Here is a 23,076-nt window from a genome sequence, read left to right on the forward strand (position 1 = left end):
TATTGGAACTTTAATAGATTCATTTATATAAACATGTCACACCAACATACTAAGGCACAATAATGAAATACCAAGTGAAAATAATGATTTACTGAGTTGAAATAACAGCTTAGTAAGTGAAGGTAATGACATAGCAATTGTTATGGCTTTTGTAACTTTTGCTTGGTTAATCAATAATACTTTTTTATCTTTATTTATTAATTCAAATTCGTCCCATATATCTGTCTTGTTTGTCTTTTGTCTCACACTGTGTACACCAGGTTACACAGATGCATTTTATGTATCTAGGACTAACTTACTAAATCCTTAGCTCTGTCTTTGTTTTATTTAACACCATGTTCCTGGTCCTGGTGAAACGTCGTCTCATTTCACTGTGCACTGCAAAAGCTATATATGGTTGAAATAACAATAAAAGCTTCTTGACTCTTGTCTTGACTTTCACCAAAAGTCTTTATGAATGAGATGTTACTATGAAAACAATAAAATAAACAAACAAATAATGAGATTTGCATTTCTGTCATTTATTAGACTCCTTTATCATCCAGAGTGACTTACAATTTTATTTCAATTTATGACTGAGGGTTAAGGGCCTTGATCAAGGGCCCCAGCAGTTGCAGCTTGGTGGATGTGGGATTCGAACTCATGACCTTCTTGGTCAGTAATCCAACACCTTAAACACTAGTCTACCACATCCATCAGTTTAAACAAGACACAAATTTAAAACAATAAATTATATAATAAAACTATTGACCAGCGCATTGATATTAACCTTTAGTTAAATGAACGGATCTTGTTTCCGGAACTACTTTCCAAGCCGTGCTCATTCATTCATTATCCGAACTTCTCGGGTCACGGGGAGCCTGTGCCTATCTCAGGCGTCATCGGGCATCGAGGCAGGATACACCCGGGTGCCAACCCATCACAGGGCACACACACTCTCATTCACTCACACACTACGGACAATTTTCCAGAGATGCCAATCAACCTACCATGCATGTCTTTGGGCCGGGGGAGGAAACCGGAGTACCCGGAGGAAACCCCCGAGGCACGGGGAGAACATGCAAATTCCACACACACAAGGCGGAGGTGGGAATCGAACCCCGACCCTGGAGGTGTGAGGCGATTGTGCTAACCACTAAGCCACCGTGACCCCCTCCAAGCCGTGCTGTTATACATAAATAATGCGCCCCTTCTGACCAATCAGGTTCTAGTATTTAATCGCAGCGCACAACACTACGGCTTGTTCTGCTTCTGTCGCGAGACACGCCCAGTTGCGTCCTGACTGCTCACGTGCTGTGTTGATTCAGTCACATGACTCTGCACTTCCCTGTTCTCTCCCTTCCTGCGATATGAGTAACACAAAATACTAATAAATACGTTTGTACGGTTTAAAAGGATAGCGTGATACGACACCGGGGATTAATTACGTCGCCGAGGCGAACAGAAAGACTGCAAGTTCAGTGAGATTCAAGGAATCGTTTCCTGTACGATTCGGTGTGATTTGACGCAGCGTTGGTTAGCTTAGCTTAGCTTAGCTTTCTCCATCAATAGCATCAAGAAAGTGATCATATAATGATCCAAAGGTGCTTATAAGCGCTTATAAGACTGAAATCCCCTTCTACGAACTCAATAGCTTTAAAGATAGAAATTAATCAGACATGTCGAAGTACACAAGCTTCCCTGAGCCCCAAGAGGATCCCAATCCATTCCAGGTGAAGTGTGGATATTCTACTGACAGTCTTGTGTTTTTATTAATATATATATATTTGTTTGTGTTTTTTTGTGGTTTTGTGGGGTTTTTTTTTTTTGCTTGTTTTGTGTTTTTTGTTTTGTTTTACAATAAGGTCGGTCCTCTAACAGGGCTGTGTTTGTGTGTGTGTGTGTGTGTGTGTTTTAATGTTTACAGGATCCATCAGTGACCCAACATAGTACTACTGCAGACTACCCCACACTGGACCTGTACAATCCCTTTGACAACAGGACGACTGGGGTAAAGGAGAAAGCACACACATGTATATGATCTGTCTCACACCACATTTGCGCTTTTTGATTATAAGCCTACACATAAACGCCTAGCAGAGATTATACAAAATATACCTTGTATGCATAAAAGTCCAGAAAGGCCATGAATGATTTGTTTTGAGATGTTTTTGTTCATCGTCGTCATTTTGATATCAGGACTCGTTATCATCCCGGTCTCAAGATAATATTTATTGTTCACTTGGGATAATAAAAGCAGTTTTCTCGAGATAACACCTTGCCTTCGTCATGACTGAGAAAGATAGCAGATCAAAACATATTTTTCTGGAAACACATGACCAAGGCGTACAGGCTGTATGATGTCATGTCATTTGTTTTAATCAGTGACACAAGAGGGAATAGCAGCAGCTCCACACTACAGTGAAGCTACAGCGATCCTGAGCATCTTGATCTGTTTTATTGCCTGTCAGTTTGCAGAACAGTGATGTCTCCATGGTTACCATGTAATCAGAATCAGAATCAGAAAGATCTTGTGTAAGAGGATGAAATAGCAGTATATGACCGTGTGGCAAAATAAATGACGTTATTGTGAGACGATGAGAAAAATCTGTTGTGATCTGGAGGTAATGGTGCAAGAAAAATGTAATAGTTAACAGTGAATTAATCCATGAACAGTAAAAACTTCTGTATTATATACCCAGAAGGTGGACTGACCGGGTGTGCAGGGTGGGGGTGTGTGTATGAGTCGAATTTACACGCACTGAGAAGTTCGGATAAGCGGTAGAGAATGAATGAATGAATGAATGAATGTTATCAGTGTCCCAGCCACTACCTGAACGTTACCCTACTGACTCTTGTGTACAGAGAGTTTATAGAGAGCCTGAGTTTTAACATGAGTCTGAGCTGATAGCAGTCTAATAAAGTTACTGTATGATTTGTGTGATGTTTGTTAAAGAAGGTGAACCAAATCCAGCAGGGGCACTAAGGTAAAGACCACAACTTTCATCATCAGGAAACGGCAACAAAATGTGGCATCATGGGGAATATGCTGATATGTACCACAGCACTGGATTGGAAAAGTCTGTCTGTCCCTCATTCATTCTTTTTCTTTCTTTCTTTCTTTCTTTCTTTCTTTCTTTCTTTTTCTTTCTTTCTTTCTTTTTAACCTCTATATTTCTTTCATTCATTCTTTCTTTCTTTCTTTCTTTCTTGCCTTCTTTCTTTTTCTTTCTTTCTTTCTTTCTTACACTCTTTCTTTTTTTCTGTCTTTCTTGCCCTTTCTTTTTCCTTGCCCTCTTTCTTTCTTTCTTGCCCTCATTCTTTCTTGCCCTCTTTCTTTCTTTCTTTCTTTCTTTCTTTCTTTCTTTCTTTCTTTCTTTTTTAAGCTCTTTCTTTCTTGCCCTCTTTCTTTCTTTCTTTCTTTCTTTCTTTCTTGCACTCTTTCTTTTTGTCTTTCTTGCACTCTTTCTTTCTTTCTTGGCCTCTTTCTTTCTTGGCCTCTTTCTTGGCCTCTTTCGTTCTTGGCCTCTTTCTTTCTTTCTTTCTTTCTTTCTTTCTTTCTGTCTTTCTTGCACTCTTTCTTTTTGTCTTTCTTGCACTCTTTCTTTCTTTCTTGGCCTCTTTCTTTCTTTCTTTCTTTCTTTCTTTCTTTCTTTCTTGTACTCTTTCTTTTTTTTCTGTCTTTCTTGCCCTTTCTTTTTCCTTGCCCTCTTTCTTTCATTCTTTCTTGCCCATTTTCTGTCTTTCATTCTTTCTTGCCTATTTTCTGTCTTTCATTCTTTCTTGCCCTCTTTCTTTCTTTCTTTCTTGCCCTCTTTCTTTCTTGCCCTCTTTCTTTCTTTCATTCTTTCTTGTCCTCTTTCTTTCTTTCTTTCTTGCCCTCTTTCTTTCTTTTTCTTTCTTTCTTGCCCTCTTAATGTCAGATTTCTGTTACAAAACAAACTCTTCGGAAACAGCCACACTGTTGTGCTTCGTGATCCCACACCCTTTCATTCAGGCTTAGGAGTAATTTAGTGTACAGTTGTGTTAATAATCCACGATTGTGTTGAGTCGAGTGTCATGTAGCTGACTGTATTAGACACCTGATCTCGGTCAGTAAATGTAATTCACTAATTACCCCTGCTGATGTTGATGCACCTTGTAATCGCTTCTTAATTCCTCATATTCTAGCCTCCGCCTCCTTATGAGACCGCACCGCCGACCGTCGCACCTCAGACTCTACCTAGCAGGACTACACCCACTGAACCCAGGAATTATGGATCCTACAGCACACAGGTGTGTTTCTTCACTGCATTATGATAGCAGTGCAGGATTCGGTTCGACTCTGGAAGGTTACGTCAACCCAGAGAACAGTAAAGACAGCAGCAGCGTTTACATGTAAATAAGTTGCACTCTTTATAGAGGTATAAACATTAGATCAGAGATATTTTCTTGTTAAATCTATAACACAGCTTTAAGTAATAAGTAATGTAGTACAAAAAGTTCAAGATTAATATTAGATTTATATTTAAATGTGTTTGTATTTATCTCTAATGAAGTCTGTGGTGAGGAAAAACTCCCTTAGATGGAAGAGGAAGAAACCTTGAGAGGAACCAGACTCAAAAGTGAACCTCATCCTCATTTGGGTGACACTGGAGGGTGTGATTATAAACTGTTATAAACACCAGAGAATGAATAATAGTTACAGATATGGCGCACAGTCAATATCTACAGTATAGATCAGCAAAGTGCAGGTATATGATGTGAGAACCGCAAAGCAGGAAGTGTACAGAGGAACTTCACTCTAATGGAAGCTTTCCAAGCTTTGTGGATTTGTGGAGATACAAAGCCACTTTTTTTTTTTTTTTTTTTAAACTTAAGTGGTCCATCTAATCTCTCTCTCACCCTCTCTCTCTTGCCCTCTCTCTCTCTCTCTCTCGCCCTCTCTTGCCCTCTCTCTCTCTCGCCCCCTCTCTCTCTCTCTCTTTCTCTCTCTCTGTCTCGCTCACTGTCTCTCTCCCTCTGTCTCTCTCTCTCTCTGTCTCTCTCACTGTCTCTTCTCTGTCGTTCTGTCTCGCTTCCCCTCTCTCTCTCTCACTCTCTCTCTCTCTCCCTCACAATCTCTTCTTCTCTCTCTCTTTCTCTCTCCATGTTTCTCTCTTTCTCTCTCATTTTCTCTCTGAAGCAAACTGTAGTGAACGCCACAACAGCCGAATTGCTGAAGAAGCAGGAGGAGTTGGAGAAAAAAGCGAGGGAGCTGGAGAGGAGGGAGAGAGAGCTGGACTCCCAAAGCCGTAGCACGGGCTCCAGTGAGTACACGAGTTAGACGAGGATGTTGATTTCGTCCTTTCACGGATATGAGAATCCTTTACAGCCCAAACTGTACCTTTGTTTTTCTTGAAATATTTTATTTATTTAATAATTAATTATTTATTTATGAAATATTTATTTATTTATTTATTTTTTATTTATAATTTTTACTTTATTATTTATTATTTATTTATTTATTTATTTTTTATTTATTTTATTTATTATTTATTTTATTTATTATTGAAATATTTATTTATTTATGTTTTTTTATTGAACTATTTATTATTATTGAAATATTTATTTATTTATTTATTTATTGAAATATTTATTATTTATTTATTAAATATTTATTTTTATTTATTGAAATATTTATTTATTTATTTATTGAAATATTTATTTTATTGAAATATTTATTAATTTATTTATTGAAATATTTATTATTGAAATATTTATTATTTATTGAAATATTTATTTATTTATTGAAATATTTATTTATTTATAGAAATATTTATTTATGAAATATTTATTTATTTATTGAAATATTTATTTATTTTTGCACATACTTTATTTATTTCTTTATGAAATATTTATTTTTATTTATTTATTGAAATCTATTTATTTCTTATAGAAATATTTATTTATTTATTTATTTATTGCAATATTTATTTCTTATTTATTTATTTATTGAAATCTTTATTTCTTGAACTCTTTATTCTTATTTATTTCTTTCTTATTGAACTCTTTATTTATTCTTCTTTATTTCTTGAAATATTTCTTTATTTATTTTCTTTCTTATTTCTTGCCCATCTTTCTTTCTTGCATCTATTTCTTATTTATTTATTTCTTTTTGACCTCTTTCTTTTGCTTTCTTCTTTATTCTTTTTGCCCTCTTTTTCTTTATTTATTTCTTGCATTTTATTTCTTGCCCTCTTTCTTTCTTTCTTTCTTGCCCTCTTTCTTTCTTTCTTTCTTTCTTGCCCTCTTTCTTTCTTTCTTTCTTTCTTTCTTTCTTTCTTGCCCTCTTTCTTTCTTTCTTTCTTTCTTTCTTTCTTTCTTGCCCTCTTTCTTTCTTTATTTATTTCTTGCCCTCTTTCTTTTTCTTGCCCTCTTTCTTTTTCTTGCCCTCTTTCTTTCTTTCTTTCTTGCCCTCTTTCTTTCTTGCTTTCTTTCTTTCTTGCCCTCTTTCTTTCTTGCCCTCTTTCTTTCTTTCTTTCTTTCTTGCCCTCTTTCTTTCTTTCTTTCTTGTGCTCTTTCATTTTCCTTTTTCGTGTTCTTGTCCTTTTTCCTTCCCTTCATGTGTATTAACTCCTGCAGCAGGTGTAATAATGTCATGATATTTTAACAGTTCAGAGATCAGTGTTAGTCACTGTAATGTTTACTGTAGAGAGCCAGAAGATGATCAGCACTTATATATCAGGAAGAAACTGAGCGTGTTTGTGCTGCTTGGTTGAAAGACTTAACCCTGTTTCTTTTCAGCCTCTCAGAAGAACTGGCCTCCGTTGCCGTCGTTCTGTCCGGTGGGCCCGTGCTTCTATCATGACATAAACGTGGAGATCAGCCAGGGCTTTCAGCGCATCGTCACCATCATGTACTACTTCTGGATGTGTAAGCTGTATTTTGTTTATTGAAGGTTTTTCTCTGAATTAGCAACGTGTGTTTTTCCGTGGTGAATGTGGTGCTACACTGTTACAGTTCATGTGATTATGTTGTTATATTATACCTTAAAAATAATCACTAATGAGTTTCTTGAATTCTTCTGTTTAGTAGATCAGATATCCATACATTTATCTGTTCATTCAGCATCATATGCCAGGACTAGAATAAATTTCGCATCGACTCAGTTTTATTAGTTTATTAGTCTCAGGGACTAATTTAAATGTATATCTAGGTTTTTATTAAGCTATTTTAAAATCATATCCATATAAATGAATTGAATAGAACTGAATAAAGCTTATTTTTTATATATATTATAGTCTGTACAATGGACCCAAACGATTCTGTAGTATTTTTTTCAGTTGCACTGTGAGGGCTTAATGTTTAAGCTTGTAGTAACCCATTTCAACCACTAGAGGTCAGAGATTCCTATTCAGCTTTCATATTTAAATATTCTATATATAATTCTGTAGATTAGTAAATATACTCATAACATATACATTTTTTAATAAATAAATCGTATCCACATGTTTGCCTTGCTGTGGCTTTTGTTAGAATGTTCTATTTTTTTCTTTTCTTTTTTTTTTACACTTTTTTTTTTCTCTTATTTTCCTCTATAAAGATTCAGTTTGCACTCTGGTCTTCAACTTCATCTCCTGTCTTGCTCTGTTTTGTGTGGACACTGGTAGTGGTGTAGGCTTCGGCCTAGCCATCCTCTGGATTCTGCTCTTCAGCCCCTGCTCCTTCGTCTGTTGGTACAGGCCTGTGTATAGAGCATTCAGGTCTGTAAACCCCTAAACTAGGTCTGTGCATACAATTGAAATCAGAAGATAGGATTTAAACGTCATGTAGCCCAAGGAGATATCAAAATAAATCAGAATCAGAAAGAGCTTTATTGCCTGGTATGTTTTCACATGCGAGGAATTTGTTTTAGTGACAGAAGCTTTAACACTTGTACATTTGTACATACAATTCGTCTATATTATATAAGTCTGAAATGTGCAAGTGAAATATACAATATAGACAATTTGTATGTACAAATGTACAAGTGTGAAATGTGCAATTGAAGTATACATAGTATGTGTTTTAAGTAACTAATGTGTAAGAATAGTGTTGTGTGTTCGTGTATGTTAAGTGTTCATCAGATGGATAAACACCAGCACAAAGCTCTGGAAGAGAACATCCATTAATGTATTTCTGGCTGTGCCACAAAGCTCTATGTTTGAGTGAATCCTCAGCCTATCCTCAGTGAAGCATGGTGGTGGTAGCAGTGTTCTCCCTCTTTACCTGGTCCATCTCTTTTCTTGCTTAGACACATTAAGCAGAGTCACTGTTGTGCTATATTCTGTCCATTTGTAACTGGTTGTGACACAACAATTTGTTGAAAAGTTTGGAGTTCGTAGAAAGAGTGAGTATTTTTGGGGATTTGAAGCATGCAGCTGCTAACCTACTGGATATTTTTATATATTTGATGGTGTTTATTGAATATAATGCCTGCATCTCTTTTATATCTCAACAGGACCGATAGTTCCTTCAATTTCTTTGTGTTCTTCTTCATCTTCTTCGTCCAAGTGGTGGTCTACATCCTTATGACAATTGGGATTCCTGGCTGGGGCTTCAGGTGACATGAATAACTCACCACAGTCCTGAAGTCCTTTTTGTGCATTTTTCTCTCTCGTTCATTTCACCTCGTTTTTTTTTCTTTGCCTTTATCTCACTCTTTGCTCATGCAGTGGATGGATAGTGGGTCTTGCTGCATTAAAGACAAATACAGCGGTTGGGGTGATCATGCTGTTGAATGCAATGGTCTTTACTGGTCAGGCTGCCATGGGAGTGGTTCTGCTCAAGAAGGTAAACTCGGTTACTCTGTCTTATAGTTTGTTCTAAAAAAAAAAAGGTTGGTGATTGATCTGATTTGAAGTAAAAAAATAAATAAAACAAAACTAAAAGATGCTTCTTCATGAGTAATTTATATATATTTTTTTAACCTAATCTTATAGCACCCCTTGCTACAGGAATGTTTTCTGGTCATATACGTCATATACGTATGGAAGACAAAGTCTAAGGCTTTTAATCTGAAGAAAACCATCCCAGCTGTAAAGCATGGTGGTGGTAGCATCACGTTGTGGGAGGTGTTCTAACAGAAAATGGGACTCATCAGAGGATGGATAGATGGCAATGCATATGAAAATGCTAAACGTTGGTCACAACTGGTTTTTCCAGTAGGACAATGACCTACGCATACCTCTAAAGTTGTAACAAAATAGCTCAAAGACAAAGTGAAAATAGAGACTCTATCATGAAGCCCTGACCTGAATCCCGTAGAACATTAACGGAATGAACAGATGCAGCATCTGATCAGGAAGACCTAAGCCTGAGTTACACCAGTTCTGTTTGGAGGAATGGGCAAAAAACATCCATCAAAGTTTTGTGAGAAGCCTGTGGAAGGCTACAAGAAGTATTGGAGTGAGTTAAGCAATTAAATGGCACCAAATATTGAAGAAGAGTATGACCAAAATTAGAATATATAGTCATGCAAACCAACTGAATATTTGGTGGCAAAATGGGACTAATGTGTGTGTGTGTATATATATATATATGGAAAGGCACTGTTATAACATGGTGCTGGAACATTGATGCGTTGGGGCTGTGTTGTGGCTGGAGGTTCACAGGCTTTTATAAATATTGAGGATGATTAATTGTGATAGAACAAGCAATTACCAAAATATAGCGTCTCCTCTAAAAGTATTAGAACAGCAGCAACCAAGCTTTGGGTTTGAGATCAGACGATTGATATTTAAATCTAGATGTGTAATTAACCACGTTTGTCTCAAGACACTACTTTGAACACACAAACACACATACTGTACATAAAAAATCTAGGATGTTAATTACTATATAATCCCAGTGTGTGTGATGAGATGTGAGCTGAGCTGAAACAGTCGAGCGCTAAAGGTGTGTGCACCTTTTGAAGTCATTTGCAGTTAGGAAAAGCAGCTAGCAAACGATTAGGCATGCAGGTTTGTTTCATGCAAAGTAGTGTAACATTCAGCGAGCTTGTCTCATTTTCCTATCCGCTTTAATCGTTGGGCGCCAAGATTTAAGGCTGTCATTTGCATTGCTTCTTTGCTCGCAGATAATGTGGTAATTCCCTCACTAAGCTCTTTTATCTTTCTTGCACAGGTCCACTCTCTCTACAGGCAGACTGGCGCTAGCTTCCAGAAGGCCCAGGCAGAGTTTGCCACTGGAGTGCTTTCAAACGAAGCCGTGCGCCAGGCGGCCGTGAGCGCCACGGCCACGGCGGCACAAGGAGCCTTCACCGGACCACGTTAGAGTGGTAGGCAACGTGATCGGGTGGCTGGAGAGAAACCGAGGATGAGTAGGAGCCCAAAAAAAGAGTCCCCAGGTGTAGAGAGAATTGTGTATATTTCGATTGTTACACCATAAGCACTAGGCCTTTTGCTTGTATCGGAAAAATAGATGCAATTTATCAAACCAAAATTGACTTCCTTTTTTTTTTTTTTTTTTTAATTTGCCTTAAATTAGCATCATTTATCATATCGCTGACCACTTGACTGTCATTTCTGATGAACAGAACCATGTTCGGGGTTTCATTGGAAATTTTTTGAATTTGTTTCTTACTTCTTTATTGATAATGTGACTAATAAAATAATTAGGAAAGCAGTGCCAAGTATATAACACTGCACCATCTCTCTCTCTCACACACACACACACTCTCTCACTCTCTCTCTTTCTCTCTCTGATTCTCTTACTCTCTTTTTCTGATGCTCTCTCCAGCTCGCATCTCTTTGTTCTCTCTCACTCGGCTTTCTCTTTCCTTCCTCTGCCTCTTTTCCTTCTCTTGTCTTGTCTCTTCTTGCCCCCCCCCCCTCTACGGGGTAAACACTGGCAAATAAATATCATGTCATCTGACATTTATCTATTTTCTACTCTAGAACATGTAATGGTTTTCTGATCCGATTAAATAAATCGTGAAGCACTTCAGAGGCACCAGAAGTTGTGCTCGAGTCATATTTCTGATTCTTGAACGCCGTCATATGACTCGCCTCTGTCATTTATCTGATGATTTTTGGTTGATGTTGCAAAAATAAGAACGAAATCTGACCTTTAATCCAACAGTTACATTCAGAGCGAGATGCAGTATATAAAGCTCCCTACAGACGAGGAAAGAAACCAAATGAAACACAAAAGCTAAGTGTATCCTAAAGGATATTAATACTGATATTTGCCTATATTACATATTGAATCGCTCTATAATCTTGCTCTGTAATCTAATACTGTGTGCCAAAAGTCCTTAGGCTCTGTGTAACAACAGTCAGGAGAGACGTGAATTATTTGTTAAAGATTAGCAGCTTCAGTTGAACAAAATGCTGCCTTATGCCTCGCTCCTGAGATTGACGTACAGTCTTACGGATCCAAGATTTGTGTTTATTTTGAAAAGTCCTTCTTCATGGTGGATTTCCTTTTCCCAGTGTACCTTGGTGTTTCAAAACCTATTTGCCTAAAATCTATCTGGTCATATCTATTTGTCCTGAAAAGACCAATATCTGTAAAATTCAGACAAATCTCTAAGGAGTTAATACACTGTTCCTTCATACAAATCTCTCATTTTGCCAGTAAAACAGGTCCAGACTGTTAAGCGTAAATCAAACTGCCAGCAGCCACCATCCAGGACTATAATGTATAATGTATACATTCTTCATCACTGTCTAATGTCCTGTTCTCCTCCATTTTCCCAGTCGACATTTTTTGCACGGTGCCAAATGTATTTATCCAGTAACTTGTTATATTGTTCTCTCAGTTCTGTGGGCTTGTGTTTGTATTTTTTTTTTGTATATTTTTTTTACCTGCTCTGATGCACTTGATCCAAGCCTTTCTGTTTTGATATCGTTCTGTGAGATCAAGTGAACACTAATGTGCTGCTTGTCATGTTTGTCTGTGGCGTTCATCTGTTTTAATAATGTTAATACAAAAAAAATAATAAAATTGTCTTGAAGAAACTGACCTGTAGTTGGACTTAATTCTTCACCTCTATTGTAATTGTTTCATATTCATTCGTCTTTTGGAATTTAACACTGTTTTCATGTCCTTCACTAAAGTTACATGCATCTTTTATATTGTTTTTGATGGTTTATGGGGTCCTAAATCATGTCTTTCCTGTAGCTCATGTCTTTTTTTTTTTTTTTGTCAGACAGATTAACTGGACAGATATTAGCATCCAATAAATGTAAACAATGAAGTTACTTATAGAACACCGTCATGATGAAGATGATGCTGATGAAGTCACTAAAAAATTTATCATAATTATCACATATACATTTGGTGTGAATCTCATTTTATACTATGGGTCATGAGTGTACATGATGTAGTTCCGTGAAATTGTGTTGTCGTTAATATATAAAAGTGCACGTGTTTGTAAGAGATTTATAATAAATAAATAAATAAATAAATAAACTTTACAGACTGCAAAATCTCTATTCTCTACAGGAAAAAAAATCCTCTTCCTCCTCTCTGTGGAGTTTCATTTTACCGGTACAACCATTACATCATATCTCTTAAAGGCTATTAATTACAGTAAGAGCGAGCATTTCAGAAGCACTTTAAGTATGTTACACTGCAACATAACATTCGCACAGGAAATATTTTAATGTTCACACTGCCTATTAAAGTCCAAAAGCATTTTGTTCTGGAAAAAAAAACCAAGTCAGTTACCCTTCAGTTAAGTCCATTCAGTTTTATTTGTATAGCAATTTTAACAGTGGACGCTGCTACAATGAAGCTTTAAGTGTTATGAAAATTACAGTTTTAAATTTTAATTTATTTTTAGATTTAATGAGAGAGAGAGAGAAGTGACAGTGGTGAGGAAAACTGAGAAACCTTGAGAGGAACCAGATTCAACTGGAAACCCATCCTCATCTGGGGGATGCTGCAGAGCAGCGTGATGTAAAATCATTTGCCTTCTATAACTGTGGGGCATTTTCTGAATACATTATAGATTTGAGAAATATTCCTTTCTGCCAAAGCCATTAAATGTTCAATGAAGGAGACAGGAGCACAAGACTGACCACGCCAACTGCAGTTGCCACTGCCTTAGTCTCCAAAGCAGTCCCAAATATCTCCAGGTCGTCCAGGTGAACCATGCTCAGAGCATCAGTGAGCAACATCAAGTAAACAACCAGAAGTATGTCATCAGGAAGCAGCAAGCAGAAGACAATGTATATTATGTGCAAAGTGCAGGCAGGGACCCTGGCAAGACTTAGCTATGACAGCATAGGTACAAAATGTTGAAGAACATGATGCAGACATGAGGGCCTCCTTGGACATCAAGCGGTCATCCACTCCACCATTAACAAAACACAAAAGCAATAGCATGGGCTGTAAAGCATTGGCATCTAGTTCCAACTCACACTTCCCAGTGTTTGGATCTGCAACTCTGAACAGCAAAGAAAGCTACTTTCTTTCTGGCAAATCTGTCACTATATAGAAATAGTATTACATAATCTAATGGTACACAATATAAAATCTTTGTATTACCCCTTCTAACCTTTCCTTTTTCAGTTTTGGTTGAATGATCAGTAATTAGCTATAGTTTCTAATCATGTAAATGGACTGAGCCTCTTTCCATGGACAATTTATCCTCTTGGGCACTTGGCATCATTCCCATTTTTCTGGCATTGGCTCTCAATCCAGTCCTCAGGCTCTTACAGATGGCAAATTTTTTTGGTTTAGTTCAAAGTTCAAAGTTTATTGTCATATGCACAGACAGAAAGCATGTTTCCCTGTAGTCGATGAAGAGTATCCTTAGGTACGAGTCCTTATTTTCCAGTGAGAAAGGGAATAGTGGATGGCAGCAGCAATGGCATCCGAGGTGGACCTGTTGGGCCGGTAGGCATTCTGCAGGGGGTCAATAGTGTCTGGAATGCTGCTCTGAATGTGGGCCAGCACCCCTCTCTCCAAATACTTCATGATGATTGGAGTGAGTGCCACTGGCCTGTAGTCATTCAGGCAGGTGGGTGGGCTCTTCTTAGGCAGGGGGACGATGGTCATGGTCTTAAAGCATGAAGGAATGGTGCACTGGCTGAGGAAGAGGTTGAAGATGGAGGTGAGAACATCAGTCAGCTCATGCTCTGAGAGCCCGCCCAGGAATGTTGTCTGGTCCTGCTGCTTCGCGGGGGTTGATCTTCCACAGAGCTTTGTGTACCTGGGTTGTTGAGACGGTTGGGGGGGGGGGGGGTCCAGGTGTGTGTGAGCCCCTCTCTGCAGTGTAGCTGGGGGCCTCAAAGTGGGTGTAGAATGTGTTGAGGTCATCCAGCAGGCTGTCTGTTGAGGTGATGTTGTTGGTGGTGGTCCTGTAGTCTGTGATGTGCTGCAGGCCTTGCCACATCCGCCCCGAGTCAGCAGTAGAATAGAAGCTGTCCAGCTTCTCTCTGTACTGCCTCTTGGCCACTGTGATGGCTTTTCTCAGTCCATAATTCGCAGCTTTGTACTCGGTCTTGTTGTCTGATCTAAATGTAAGAGAGCGAGCACGCAGAATGTGACATACCTGATTGTTTATCCACAGCTTCTGGTTTGAAAACGTCCTGATTTTCATGGTGGGCACGATGTTATCGACACAAGTGCTGATGTACCCAGTCACATACTCAGCATAGTCCTGTACGCTGATGGAAGAGTCCTCCAGTGTGGCTGCAGCTTTAAACACATCCCAGTCTGTCAAAGCAAAACAGTCCTGCAGGGTGCTCTCAGTCTCTGGGGTCCTGAGTTTATCCCAATTCCCTCAACACAAGTGTATTATTGAAAGCATTTGTGAACGAGTCTGTGAACATCTGATCATCAGACCCAATATGGTTCCTTCCTTTTGAGCACACAATTCTATTTGTCTGTATCTTGTAACAGTTACAGTTTCCCTTTACTGGAGCTCAGAAACTTGTACCCTGACCCATCATGACAATGTCCCTGTACACAAAGCACAGAGCTCCATGAAGACATGGTGTGTGAAGGTTGGAGTGAAGAACTTGAGTGTCCTGCACTGAGCCCTGACTCTGACTCAACACCACTGAACACCTTTGTGATGAACTGGAACACAGACTGAACCACAGACCTCCTCACTCTTACGTCATCAGTGTCTGATCTCACTGATGCTCTAGTAGCTGAATGAACACAAATGCACACAGACACACAACAACACCAAGAGGAAACCTTTATAGGAGAATGGAGAGCATTATTAAAAGCACAAAGAGAATAAATCTAGAATGGTGAAGTGTCTGTGTATGTTTCCTCCCGTTTTCCCAAAAAATATGCCACTAGGTAACGAAGGTGTGAGTGTGTGTGTGTGTGTGTGTGTGTGTGTGTGTGTGTGTGTGTGTGTGTGTGTGTGTGTGTGTGTGTGTGTGCATGTTAGTGTGTGTGAAGGTGTGCGTGCATGGTGGTCTGCAATAGACTGGTGTCCCACTCAGGGAGTATTTCCACCACGCCCAGAGTTCCCAGAATAGGCTGCGGATCCACCACGTCTCTGACCAGGATTAAGTGGTTACTGAAAATGAATGAATGAAATTACACGAAGATGGCATGGGCCTCAGTACTGCAACCACACTACTATTCCTGTCTCTGCTTAAAAGCTGAAATGGAGCTATTTTACAAACTCTACTGTTTGTTGTTGTTGTTGTTGTTGTTGTTATTATTATTATTATTATTATTATTATGTCTACATATTTATTTGGTTTAATCCGTATTCTGTTAAACCCATGTTTCTTGTCATCTATGATGTGAAAAATCAGGAGAAAAGGATTAAACAGGGACTAGAACTAAAGCGAATAATATAATTTGCCCCATAAAACTGCACAATTCTATCAATATCATTTTTTGTGTCATGGCTACAGATATCATCAGCTCAATTTATTTCACTACAATTTCATTTAGCACATTCAAACTTTAAAATAATATTTTAGTGTCTGGCTCTTGGCTATTTAACATTCTGTTAATGTAAAGAAAAAAAAAACATTGTCTTGATGATCATCTGCTTTTTTGGATTTGAAGACATAAGGATGCCATGGTCTTGAAAAGCTTGCTCTAGCATAGCACTTATTTATAGGTTTTATAGGCCAAAAATCTTTAACTTGGGGTTTGAGTAATAAAAATCACCAAATTCACATGTAAGAACACAAATACCACAAGCTTCCACGAGATATGATGCCACCTTGGAGACTGACACACCAGACTATAAGTATATACTATACTACATCAAGTGTACTGAGTAGAGTTCAAACTCTTGTTCTGAATAAATTGGTCTACTCTGTCAGCTGGACCTAGAGGGAATGATCTTGGAACAGAAAGGCAAATTTGATGGGTTATTTGCTAAGAATTTGGGAAGATTGTTTCCAAGCAAATCAGCATAAAAATACTGTATTAGCTGCGTCTGATTAAGAGACTTTATGGTCTGAATTAGTAGTATCAAAAGTGAAGTGTTTCACAAGCGAAGTGATGTGAAATTCAGCAAGGGACTGAGCATTAGATCATCTGCAGACAAAGCAGGATTGATTGATAACAAGCTAAAAACGGACTCTACTACGAACTCAAGTTAGTAGTGTCTGAGTTCCAACTGGCTCCACAAACATACCAAACTCTAATTTACTAAACTCTAAAAATCACTAAGATTTGAAATCAATTCAATTCAAGTTTATTTGTATAGCGCTTTTTACAATAGACATTGTCTCAAAGCAGCTTTACAGAACATAATCATAGAACAGAAGGTAAACATAAAGAATAATATAAATTATTACAATAATATAAATTAATACAATAAAAATTTTTCAAGATTAATATTAGATATATTGAGTTCACAACGTGTATGTATTTATCCCCAATGAGCAAGTCTGAGGTGACTCAGGCAGCAGTAGAAAGGAAAAACTCCCTTAAATTGGTAAAGGAAGAAACCTTGAGAGGAACCGGCCTCAAAGGGGAACCCATCCTCGTATGGGTGACACTGGAGGGTGTGATTATAATATACAGTCTGACAAATGTTGTATTGGTGTAAGGAGTTCTGATCTCCTCTTTGAGATGATGCTCATCCAGCTCACGAAAGACAGTGGCTGATTTGGATTGTTCTAGTGCAGAGAGGCAAGGTTTTAGTACTCTGTGAGACCCCAAATATCAACACACTCTGGCATGTTGGTGCATGTGATGAGCATCTAATGTAGCCTTATGTCAGAAATCTATTCATCCATGGCTTTAATTTCAGTGTAAGATAAAGAATAGACACGTGACTTTGGCGGGGCAGCAGATTGCGGGTCAGTAGTAAAGTCAAGGGGACTGTGAGGAGGCAGGGCACATGCTTTGGCTTTTCTAAAAGAAAGACTGAATATTTGGCATAACAGGCTGGTCCACTTCAGGGCTTTCAACTAAATGAATGAACACAATATACAGAATATATACTGTATATATAGCTGTGGCTTTATCACATCACTGAGCATGGTACTAATGTTCAAACGTACAAAGACGATCATTAGGTCTTCCTGTCAGCAACCCACCCATATTTCTTGTGGAAGCTCAAGAATTTTGGACTTGCCCTTAAAATTCTCACCAACTACCTCTGTACATTGTGATTGGGTATAGCAGGAGCTTCACCCACAACCACAAGACTTTCCAGAGAGATGTGAGAACAGCAGAACTTCCATACTTCAGTCACCTACTTCAATCAATCAGCACAAAATGTTTGCTAGATGGTGGATAACCCCAAGTTATAGAGGAAAAGGCTTAAAGAACAGGTTTTAATTGCAAGCTACTAGGTTCTCAAATAACTCATATCCCACCATATTCCCTCTTTATATATATCCACTGAACGTCTACTGTTTGTTGCTTACTTACTTACTTACTTACTTACTTACTTACTTACTTACTTACTTACTTACTTGTTTTTCACACTTTATTTTTATTTTATTTTAAATGGGGGTGAACATGCAGAAGGTCAGTAATCTGGTGACTGTGAATGTTGATACATACAGTAGAATAGGTTGGCTAGGGATCATGGTTGCTTGCTGAAAGGGTTGGGAACAAAAAGATACCGTGAATTTCTACTTAAGTAATGATTAAGATGCCATTAAACTCTTATTCAAATAAAACTGGAATGAAAGATACTCAAGGGAAAAGTAAGATAGCTTGTACTTTAATATAAAGTCAGTTATTAAAATATAGATACTTTTAAAAAATAATATTAGGTTAATGTAGTTTTCGTGTGAAAATCACTTTTAAATTTTAACTACTCTAGAATGATATTATACCTAAAACTAAAATTTTTAGATGTTTTTGTAGGTTTATTGTTCAAAGTATTTACCAGTAATTATAACCAGTTGTTGCCTAGACAATGATGTAAGCAAAGAAAACAGGCTTCTATGGAGGTACAGAAGACCCAACACTTAATTTAATAAAAGTATTTTCCTACACCAGCATACTGAAACATTTTACTGATGTGGGACCAGGACATAATAAGTGCGTGTAAAATGAGATGATGAATTGGTAAGGTTTCTATTTCTTTTCTTAGTATAATATGTTGATGGTTTAATGCTAAATATTATACAGTATATATTGTAAATCACTGGCTGGATGAGAGAAAAAAGACCCCTCAAGATCTGTACTGTAAAGTACTTTGAAGTACAGATAAAAATCTAAGCAGTAAAATGTAATTGCATGTTGTTTCTTGAACTTGTAATTAGTTAAGATTATTTTTTTTACCGTTGCTTTTTTTACAACAAGGCTACACTCAAGCATATAAATACAGTAAAATTACTCAAGTATCTTTTACCCCTAGGCACAGACACTGATGTGACAGTTTCATGTTACATTAAACTGAAGGCCTGCAGTTTTTTTTAGAGGAGTCCACATATCCACAGCAAGTTTATCTTTATAGAAGTGCTTCCAATATGCATCGTTAGTAAGATTTTAAATACAATCAATACATAGTAGTACTATGCTGAGGTTTTTCTGATATTCCGAAGGTTACATTGGCATGATTAAGCAGCATAGGAAATGTTGAGACAGTTATGACTCTTTTTGAGAGGCCCAACAGTGGCAGATTGGTGGTACTTTCTGATCATTATATTAACCTGAACTAAAATTCAAACCCAATCATATTGAACCCCTTTATTAAATGTCATGAAAGATGATTTCAAAAATTATAACATTTGTGAAAAGGTAAAAAAGTATAGACCTTAATGTATATGTAGCGCCTATGGTGCTGATCTTATGGAAGTAACTAAGGGACGCTAACATCTACCTAGGTTCGATGAGAGGTAGGTTGGGCCAATTCACAAGAGAAGCCCCGATTGAGTTGAACAACTGACAATTTTATTGCCTTCTTACAACAGTGAAAATAATTGGTACAATAATGTTGAAACAGCAAAAGAAATAAGAGCTCTTTAAAATAATGGAAAAATAAATCCCCCTTAAATGTTCAATTGGTTCCGTAAGTGAATGTGGAATATGGATCCAAAGTTCGGTGAATGTGTATTTAAGTGAACATTAATTTCCTTGTCCTCCAGTGCACTTATTGTAACACTACTGTGTGTGAAGAATAATGCCTTAACTGGCACTCTCGACGTAAATCAGGATTCCTCTGGTGACAAATCAATGGCTGGCCACTCCGTTAAAGATCATCTACCAGTCTCGCAGGCTAGGCTCGCCATCTCGGTTCATCCAGACTTTCTAGTACTCAAAAAAAAAAAACAATCGGAGTTTCAATTGTTTCTATTTGGAATTTTTCCTGGGTTTTCTGCTTTCTGCTGGTTTTAGGATTTTAGAAATGTTAATTCAGCTGGTGGTAGAATTTTAGGTTTATTTTCTGCTGGCATTCACGAGGAGAAGTAGCAAAAAAAAAGAGAAAAATGCTGATAACCATAGGCTCTAATCGAGTCAGTCCCCCAGCTCCCCCTATGGTTGGGAGCGGAACTACAATATAGTAGCCCTCATTTCTCTATGGGTTACACCCACCCCTCTTTACTCAGCATGAGTCCCTTCATGCCGTTCAGTCTAAACAACCTCAATAGGGGAAATATCATAACCACCAAAGGTGTCAAGTGCTTGATTCAAGCTATTTAGGAGATTCTGTGCAAAGGATATTAATGGTTTCCCTAACTCAGGGTAGGTGAAACGACCTGGTGGTCGCCTTAATCTCCCTGGCCTATGAATAGAACCAGTTGCTTCTCCAATTTCATTTGTTTCTACATGTGCACTTTCTTTTCCTCCATCTGTTTCCATACAAGTTTCTGCATCAAAATCAGTATCTTGTTGAACTTCATCTCTAACTTCCATCACTTCAGAATTCCCAAATCCATATTTATCAGTTGGTTCAAAAATGAAAGTTGGAATTTCTGTGTTTGTGTCATCCGGTAAAGATTTGTTCTCCCCAGCCAGATGTTGTTCACGTTGAATCATAGTTTCCTCCTCCCCAATTGTCTCAGGAGTTGCATCTACAGGTTCTTCCAATGAGACAGGGTGTCCAGTATGATGTTCATTCTGGGGTAGGGAGGGCTGTGATATAGTTGGAGATTCAACTGTCATATTGTCACTCACTTCTGTGGGTTTATTTGGGAGATCATATACTTGAACAAACCTTTTCTCAGGTAACTGGGTGGAATAAAAGGGCAAGTCATCCTCATCCTCAGACTCCACCTCACAATGTTGCGGTTGAGCACTTCTAGTCCTTGGCCGGCAGAAGTAAGTATTGGCCGGCTTTACATATTGAGAGTGAGACTTAGGAGCTCCATTCTTAACAAGCAAGCAGAATGCAATATCCACTGGTAGCCTAGGCTGACGCCCGAACATCAATTCATAAGGGCTGAACCCTGTGACCTCACTCTTGGTGCAATTATATGCATGGGTTAGTGGCTTTACATAGTCACGCCAATGACTTTTCTTCTTTTCACTTAAAGTTCCTAACATACCAAGGAGAGTTCGATTGAAGCGCTCAACAGGATTTTCCCTTGGATGGTAGGGACTGGTGCGCACTTTTAGTAATTCCAGCTAAAGCACAAAGCTCCTTGATGACTTGTGACTCAAAATCCCTTCCCTGATCACTGAGCAAACGCTCTGGAAACCCATAATGCGCCAGATACTGTTCCCAAAGGCATTTTGCAACGGTTGTGGCCTTCTGATCTTTGGTTGGTATGGCAACTGCATATTTGGTGAAATGGTCAGTTATAACCAAGATGTCTTTGGTGTTATGACTGTCTGGCTCTAATGACAAATAGTCCATGCAAACAAGCTCCATTGGACGAGTTGTTTCAATACTCACAAGAGGTGCGGCTTTCTCAGGTGGTGTTTTCCGCCTAACACAACGTCCACAGGACTTGAGTTTTCTCTCCACATCTATAGCCATCTTAGGCCAATAAAACCTTGACCGAACTAAGTCAAGAGTTCTTTCCAAACCCATATGCCCCATATCATCATGGAGACACGTAAGAATGGTGGATCTTAGTGAACCAGGCACCACAAATTGGTAAGTGATCTCACCCTCAGATTGGCGAGTTCTGTAGAGGAGACCATTTCTCAGCTCAAGTCGTTTCCACTCCTTGAGTATTAACTTGAGTTCTATGGAGTCAGCACCAAGATTGGGGGTCGGTTCATTCCCAGCATCCAACAGATCAAGGACACATCCAATAACTGGATCGACCTTTGCTGGTGCTGGAGTTCCGCCTCACTGTAGGTAGGTACGGTGCAATAACCAGACAATCCTTCTTCTTCGTAACCAACAGGCACTGCATCAGCATGAATAGCAAGGGATTCTACCAATGTAATGGATGGTACTTTACTCTCAGGGTCTACCAAAAGGTGCCGATTACATAAGGCGCCAATTATGTCACGGGATAAGTTGTGTTGATCAGGAGATGATGACAGATGATGAGATGCGAACTGTTTTATCCGCTCCCGTTCCTCCAGAGAGTTAGAGTCATCGGCTAGAGGTTCATGAGGCCGCCTTGAGAGGCCATCTGCATCCTGATTGCTCTTTCCAGCACGATATTTGATATTAAAATCAAAAGTGGAGAGTGCAGCTAACCAACGATAACTGGCAGCATCTAGTTTGGCTGACTTCAGAAGGTATGTCAATGGGTTGTTATCAGTGACAACTGTGAATGTGTTTCCATAAAGATAGTCTTGAAATTTCTCTACAATAGACCATTTCAAAGCAAGAAATTCCAGCTTATGAGCTGGATAACGCTTTTCGCTATGCGAGAGCCCTCTGCTGGCATAGGCAATAACACGCATTTCATCCTCCTGTTTTGATATAGGACAGCCCCTAACCCTGAAGTACTGGCATCAGTGTGGAGAACATACGGTAATTTTGGATTAGCAAATCCGAGCACAGGTGCAGAAGTAAGCTTTTCAATGATTAACTCAAAAGATTCTTGGCAGGCGGTTGTCCACCGATCAGCAAATGGTTCTTTAAAGTTAAAGTACTTTCCAGAACAAGATGTTGCCTTTTTGCCCTTCCTACAAGGTGGATAGCCTCTGGTAAGGTCATTTAGAGGCTGGACTATCCGATTCACGTATAACCCCTGCATCTAAAAGGGTTTGCAGGTGTCTCCTTACAGCCTCATAATCATTAGGATGGATAGGCCTAGACTTTTGCTTAAAGGGTGCTTCATCCTTTAGTTTAATATGATGTTTGATTTTAGTTGCATGCCCAAAATCAAGATCATGCTGGGCAAAGACATCAGCATAAGCCCTGAGTTTTTGAGTTACTCTTTCTTTCCACTCATTTGAGAGGGGGGAATCACCAAAATCAAATTCTAGATTTGGCTTAATATGTTCTCTGACTGACTGAGAAGCCATAATACAGCATTCCGTAGCAACAGCTTTTCGGTCGGAAGACGACAAGTTGTCATGTATCTCCTCCGGAGTATGGAGTTCTGCAATGACACAATTTGAAGGAAGTGTTATGTCATGCCCAGATTCGTTTCTAACCCATACAGGCAATTTGTGGGGTTGTTGCTTGGGCAAAACCACAAGGCAGCTCTCTACAAGGATTCCACCAGGTAGAGCTGATAATGTTGGTTGTTCTACAATTGCGCACTCGCCAAATGTACATGCTTTCACATAGCAGTCAAGAGGAATTCTACTTTGAGCAGGTATCACTTGCCTCACTTT

At 38.5% G+C, this 23,076-nt stretch overlaps 1 protein-coding gene across 1 annotated transcript; it reads left to right on the top strand.

Moving 5' to 3' along the window:
• Positions 1 to 1,259: 1,259 nt before the first annotated feature.
• scamp3 (secretory carrier membrane protein 3) lies at positions 1,260 to 11,946 on the top strand. The gene is made up of 9 exons (XM_047816505.1): positions 1,260 to 1,712; positions 1,907 to 1,990; positions 4,150 to 4,254; positions 5,144 to 5,267; positions 6,745 to 6,873; positions 7,544 to 7,703; positions 8,441 to 8,542; positions 8,655 to 8,772; positions 10,105 to 11,946. The coding sequence occupies exons 1-9, from the start codon at positions 1,659 to 1,661 to the stop codon at positions 10,252 to 10,254; spliced, it is 1,026 nt and encodes a 341-aa protein (XP_047672461.1). The 5' UTR covers positions 1,260 to 1,658; the 3' UTR covers positions 10,255 to 11,946.
• The last annotated feature ends 11,130 nt before the right edge of the window (positions 11,947 to 23,076 follow it).

The sequence above is a fragment of the Tachysurus fulvidraco genome, chromosome 7, assembly GCF_022655615.1.
Source record: "Tachysurus fulvidraco isolate hzauxx_2018 chromosome 7, HZAU_PFXX_2.0, whole genome shotgun sequence".
NCBI classification, from domain to species: domain Eukaryota; kingdom Metazoa; phylum Chordata; class Actinopteri; order Siluriformes; family Bagridae; genus Tachysurus; species Tachysurus fulvidraco.